This window comes from Salmo salar, unplaced genomic scaffold (assembly GCF_965601325.2).
Source record: "Salmo salar unplaced genomic scaffold, fSalSal1 ptg000686l, whole genome shotgun sequence".
Taxonomy (NCBI): domain Eukaryota; kingdom Metazoa; phylum Chordata; class Actinopteri; order Salmoniformes; family Salmonidae; genus Salmo; species Salmo salar.
Window position 1 is genome coordinate 731,244 of NW_027675463.1, and position 6,750 is coordinate 737,993.

Below are 6,750 nucleotides of genomic sequence, written 5' to 3' on the forward strand. Positions count from 1 at the left end.
TACATTTCTATCCCAGGACCACTCAATTTCTAAATTCTCCATAAATCTGCTTTGTATTACCCAGAATCCCATACCTTTATCACTGACTGTAATGTAAAGACACGAGCAGCAGTCTAAGGTCCTGCATCTCAGTGCTAGAGGCGTCACCACAGACCCTGGTTCAAAACTAGGCTGTATCATAACAGGCCGGGATAGGGAGTCCCATAGGGCACCGCACAGTGGCCCAGCATCGTCTGGGTTAGGGTTTGGCAGGGGTAGGTCGGTCATTGTAAATAATAATTTGTTCTTAGCTGGCTTGCCTGGTTAAATAATGGTTAAATACATTTTTTAAATGTAACTTCATTACACCGTTACACTGGCATACAAACTCGGTAGCATAGAGTTGATAATACATATGACGTTGGGAAATAGTGCATTGTGGGTAGTTTAGAAGATTTCCCGAAATAAGTTCATACATTTGTAATAATGCAAAAACATAGCTGTTTGTACTTATAGGTAACCATATCGTGACTACAACTAGCTTAGTAAGTCTTTAACCACACTGTGTTGTTACGCTGGTGAGTAAAAACTCATGCTTCCTACACTTTAACTTTTTGTCTGACAATAAAATAAACATTTTACTCAACTGCGTTACCCACTCCAGTCAGCAGATGGCGGTGTGGGAATTTAAGGTAATGCTGTTGGTGTGACGTATAATCTAGTGGACGGAACGCTTCTTTCAACAGTAGCAACAGTTATTCAGCGACCTCTGTAGCTTGCTAGACAAAATAGCCGAACCAATAAAGCTCTTTGGGCGCTTTAGTGTATATTAGCAACTGTGTTTTAAAGCCACTTTTGTCGTCTAGTTAGTTATCCGATTTAATTTCATATTTACGGTGTTGTTGTTATTAGTCAGCTAGCGGGCTGGTTAAGTTAGCATTAGCTTAGCTAGCTAACATCTCCGACCATGCGCTCACAAAGCTACTCTCCTCCTGTTAAAGAAGATGTCTGCTGGACGGAGAAAGAAGCTCTCGTCAAAGAGGAGGAGGAAGAGGAGGCTGTTTCAATACAAAAACAAGTAGAGGGTGAGGCTGTTACCGTGAAAGAAGAAGAGAAAGAAGGGGAAGACGTGTTCAGAGTGAAGGAGGAGGAGGATGTTACAGTAAAAGAAGAGGAGGATGCAGTTTTTGGAGTGAAAGAGGAGGAGGAGATGACTGTCACATCGAAGAAGGAAGAAGAGGAAGAAACTGGATATCTGGTCCCGGTTTCCCAAAGGCATGTTAAGGCATCCAATGGTTCTAACGATGAACGGGCCCTGATTAACACTAGTAAGTACTGTTTTAAAAACAGAGGCACAAACTCTACACGTGTTAAACTGAGGTGTTAAAGGGGAAATCTGTAATTGCTACATCCATTTTTTTTTCTTTAAAATTATTTAATTATAGCCATTGGTTCTTGAAGAATATAACACATGCCTCATGAGCTTAGTTCAACTGTTGTACCCCATCAGAACCCCAAATAAGCTTTTTTTACTCCAATGTTTAGAAACAATGTAAACCAACACTGTATAGCCTCAACATGGTTAAAACTATAATGTTGATATCATGGATGGTCAGTCCTTGCATCCATCGGTCTGTCTATGAATTTGAGAGTAGTTACATTTCTCCAACCCCATAATCATCTTATTACCAAAACAGTGGTGGAAGTACAGCTTTGTTATTGTTTGGACTGCAGATTGGTTGATTGATTGTGTGGCTTTTTTAAAGGGGCAACCTAGTTTTAAAACAGAAACAAAATGGCTGCCCAGAGACTTGAGCTGTGTTCGAATACTCATACTAACCATACTATATATTATGCTTATTTGTCATAGTATGGATATAGTTAGTATGCCAAAAGTTCCCGGGTGTGGTACTACAGTCGCCAAAATACGAAGTATATATGCAGAGGACACTATTTCTGTGCTTTTAGGGCCCATAATGCAATTCTTCAGGAAATGGGCGGGGCTTCAACTATTTTACCAGATTTGAAAAAAATTGTGGAAAATATGCAGCCGAAGTCCGACGAGAGAGTGGATACAAATGAACTGCTTTAACTAATTATGACAAATGTTAAGAGAATGTTGAGCAATGTAACGATATGTTGGCTACGTTATCCTTACAAACCGCATAGCATATCTTTACAGCAGTATGTACCAGTATGTTAGCTAGCTACGCTGTCCTTATGAACCACACAGCATATCTTTACAGCAGTATGTACCAGTATGTTAGCAAGCTACGCTGTCCTTATGAACCACATAGCATATCTTTACAGCAGTATGTACCAGTATGTTAGCTAGCTACGCTGTCCTTATGAACCACATAGCATATCTTTACAGCAGTATGTACCAGTATGTCAGCTACAGTTGAAGTCAGAAGTTTACATACACTTAGGTTGGAGTCATCAAAACTTGTTTTTCAACCACTCCACAAATTGTTTGATAACAAACTATAGTTTTGACAAGTCGGTTAGGACATCTACTTTGTGCATGACACAAGTAGTTTTTCCAACAATTGTTTACAGATTATTTCACTTATAATTCACTGTATCACAATTCCAGTGGGTCAGAAGTTTACATACACTAAGTTGACTGTGCCTTTAATGTTGGGGATAGGGGACAGTATTGAGAATTTAAAAAAAAATATGTGCCCATTTTTAACTGCCTCCTACACCAACTCAGAAGCTAGGATATGCATATTATTGTTCAGGTTTGGATAGAAAACACTCTGAATTTTCTAAAACTGTTTGAATGGTGTCTGTAAGTATAACAGAACTCATATGGCAGTCAAAACCCTGAGACAAATTCTGACAGGAAGTGGATACCTGATGTGTTGAATTACTTTTAAGCCTATGCCATTGAAACATACAGGGGCTTATTAATCATTGAGCACTTCCTATGGCTTCCACTAGATGTCACCAGTCTTTACAAAGTGGTTTGAGTCTTCTACTATGAAAACTGACCGAACAAGAGACTTGGAACGTTGGTCATAAGCGGATGGCCGATACTACTCTGGCGCGCGAGTGCATGTTGGGTACCCTCGTTCCAATACGTTTTAAAAGAGAATGCAATCGTCCGCCTTGAATATTATTGAAGTTCTGATTGAAAAAGGCCCTAACATTTTATGCTATACAACGTTTGACATGTTTGAACGAACGTACATAATTTTTTTCTCCCTTTTTGGTGAAGACATGTCCGGCGGGCGACGTTCATGTTTTTGAGTAGCCTACACGACGCGCTAACAACACGGAGCTTTTTGGGCATAAATTATGAGCTTTTTCGAACAAAACTACATTTGTTATGGACCTGGGATACCGCACCTGCTCGCCCGTCCAGCATCACTACTCTGGACGGTTCTGACTTAGAATATGTGGACAACTACAAATACCTAGGTGTCTGGCTAGACTGTAAACTCTCCTTCCAGACTAATATTAAGCATTTCCAATCCAAAATTAAATCTAGCATCGGCTTCCTATTTCGCAACAAAGCCTCCTTCACTCACGCTGCCAAACATACCCTCGTAAAACTGGCTATCCTACCGATCCTTGACTTCGGCGATGTCATTTTCAAAATAGCCTCCAACACTCTACTCATCAAACTGGATGCAGTCTTATCACAGTGCCATCCGTTTTGTCACCAAAGTCCCATATACCACCCACCACTGCACCCTGTATGCTCTCGTCGGCTGGCCCTCGCTACATATTCGTCGCCAAACCCATTGGCTCCAGGTCATCTACAAGTCTTTGCTAGGCCGCCTTAACTCAGCTCACTGGTCACCATAGCAACACCCACCCATAGCACGCGCTCCAGGAGGTATATCTCACTGGTCATCCCCAAAGCCAACACCTACTTTGGCCGCATTTCCTTCCAGTTCTCTGCTGCCAGTGACTGGAACGAATTGCAAAAATCGCTTAACTTGGAGACTTATATCTCCCTCACTAACTCCAAGCATCAGCTATCTGAGCAGCTTACCGATCGCTGCAGCTGTACACAGCCCATCTGTAAATAGTCCATCCAACTGCCTACCTCATCCCCATGTTTTTATTTACGTTTTTTTGCTCTTTTGCACACCAGTATTTCTACTTGAACATCTATCACTCCAGTGTTAAATTGTAATTACTTCACTACTATGGTCTATTTATTGCCTTGCCTCCGTACTCCATTTGCACACACTGTATATAGATTTTTCTATTGTGTTATTGACTGTTCGTTTGTTTATCCCACGTGTAACTGTTGTTTGTGTCGCACTGCTTTGCTTTATCTTGGCCAGGTCACAGTTGTAAATGAGAACTTGTTCTCAACTAGCCTACCTGGTTAAATAAAGGTGAAATACATTTTTTTATTTTTTTATCTTAGCTTTATTGACAACACTCAAATGGATACTGTCATTAACGCAGTTCTTCAATAATTACACATAATACTTAATACTGTAGCTGTTTAGTTACAGTCACATGATCAACTATCAGAAGATCCAGGAAATACTTTTCTGAATGACAGTCAAATTACAAACATCACGACATGCAACAACAACCAAAGTGCTTCTTCATTCATTACTCTGGTAAAGACAGTTATGCCGTGCTCCACGTTGGATCCAACATCCCTAACAAATTGATGTTTATAATGTGTTATTGTCTGCTTGATTTACAGTAGGGTCTCGTTAGTCCGTTTGGAAACGGAGATACTTAGCTCATAATGTGTAGAGAACTGTTCCTTGATGGATAGGCTATTGTTCAACACACAGAGCTATTTTCCTATATTTGTTGTTAGGTGTAGTTATGGGTCCTACAGTAGGTCTATGTTATTGTTATGTGAAGTTATGGGTCCTACAGTAGGTCTATGTTATTGTTAGGTGAAGTTATGGGTCCTACAGTAGGTCTATGTTATTGTTAGGTGAAGTTATGGTTCCTACAGTAGGTCTATGTTATTGTTAGGCGAAGTTATGGGTCCTACAGTAGGTCTATGTTATTGTTAGGTGAAGTTATGGGTCCAACAGTAGGTCTATATTTGTTGTTAGGTGAAGTTATGGGCCAATTTGGCAAACAGTGTACAAACCCTCATTGTCAGGCTGATGGAAAAGCCAAAGAGCATTTTACTGGTTGAAGTGTTTTTTAAGTACAAAGCGGTTGATTTGCGACGACGACACAAACATATTAAGCAGGAGATTCAAGCGAGCCTGACAATTATAATCCAAAGTAGTGTGAAATGAACTCATTAGCAACCTGGTAATGGAGGTTACTCCCCTGAGCAAAAATCTTTTCTCACCAGCAAACATAGAAAAGGGCCTCCAATCTTAGATGTTACTACTAATGTGAAAACAAGACAAAATATGACTATTGTTGCTCATTTTAAGACAAATGTCAAGTAATCATTACATTCATTACAGATGTCAATTGTTGTACAACATCATGGCTACGCTGTTGGCATGACCTTTTACAGTGGATTTCTGCTGTTGTGGGCCTTTAACCATCTGTATGACTTTGTCATTCACACAGGAGAGAGACGTGACTATAGTGGATCCTCTGGGGAGCCTCAACAACCTCATGATGCTGATGAGGCAGAGAAGAGTCTCTCCAGATCAGAACTCCTCAAGAAACACCAGCAGAGACCCACAGGGAAGATAACTCACTGCTGCTCTGACTGTGGGAAGAGATTCACCTCATCAGGCATTAAAATTCATCGGAGAAGCCACACAGTAGAGAAAGCTTATTGCTGTACTCAATGTGGGAAGAGTTTTGATACATCTAGCCATCTTATTGTACACCAAAGAACACACACAGGAGAGAAACCATATAGCTGTGATGAATGTGGGAAGAGTTTTACTCAGCTAGGCAACCTGATAACACACCAGAGAACACACACAGGAGAGAAACCATATAGCTGTGATCAATGTGGGAAGAGTTTTACTCATCGAAGCAGCCTGATATCACACCAGAGAATACACACAGGAGAGAAACTTTCTAGCTGTGATGAATGTGGGAAGAGTTTTACTTGCTTGCGCAATCTGACTCTTCACCAGAGAACACACACAGGAGAGAAATCCTATAGCTGTACTCGATGTGGGAAGTTTTTTTAAAAATCTAACCATCTGACGATACACCAAAGAAGACACACAGGAGAGAAACCTTATAGCTGTGATCAATGTGGGAAGCGTTTTGGTCAATCTGGCCAGCTGACATCACACCAGAGAACACACACAGGAGAAAAACCTTATAGCTGTGGTCAATGTGACAAGAGATACTCCGATAAAAGACATCTGATCAAACATCAGAAAATACATGAAGGAGTTGTTTCATGATATCAATGATATAATGTCACAATGTAGAATGTTTAAACATTGTAGTAGGAGTATTTTAATGATGTCACAATGTAGAACCCTAAACGTTTGTCCCCTGTTCTATTGATTTCAACATGATATGGATATTAGCCTCAGGGGGAAAATCCAGGCTCTGAAATGGAAGAGTTACTATTTATGTGATTTAACAAAAAGTGACTAACACAAAAAGAGTTGTGTTACACTTACCACGTTGGTGACGCACTTCAATCAAAATGTATCTGGCTGTTTTCTACAAATTGTCCTCTAACCAGGGATGTACACATTATTCCCAGATTCTGTGTGGTTTTTGAGCTGTTAGTTTTAACAGGACGTGCAACCTCATCTCCCTCCTCTCGCACAAATGATTTCAACATGATATCGATGAGTTATGACAAATAAGTGTTGTGTTCCTTTGTTTAGCGAC

General features: G+C 40.3%; 1 protein-coding gene across 1 annotated transcript; it reads left to right on the forward strand.

Moving 5' to 3' along the window:
- Nucleotides 1–714: 714 nt before the first annotated feature.
- Nucleotides 715–6,458, forward strand: LOC145877082 (uncharacterized). The gene is made up of 2 exons (XM_082972378.1): nt 715–1,307; nt 5,506–6,458. The coding sequence occupies exons 1-2, from the start codon at nt 947–949 to the stop codon at nt 6,084–6,086; spliced, it is 942 nt and encodes a 313-aa protein (XP_082828504.1). The 5' UTR covers nt 715–946; the 3' UTR covers nt 6,087–6,458.
- Nucleotides 6,459–6,750: the final 292 nt, after the last annotated feature.

Coding starts and splice junctions, on each gene's coding strand:
- LOC145877082 (XM_082972378.1), top strand. CDS start 947: ATGCGCTCACAAAGCTACTCTCCTCCTGTTAAAGAAGATGTCTGCTGG. Junction 1,308..5,505: donor ACGGGCCCTGATTAACACTA/GTAAGTACTGTT, acceptor TCATTCACACAG/GAGAGAGACGTGACTATAGT.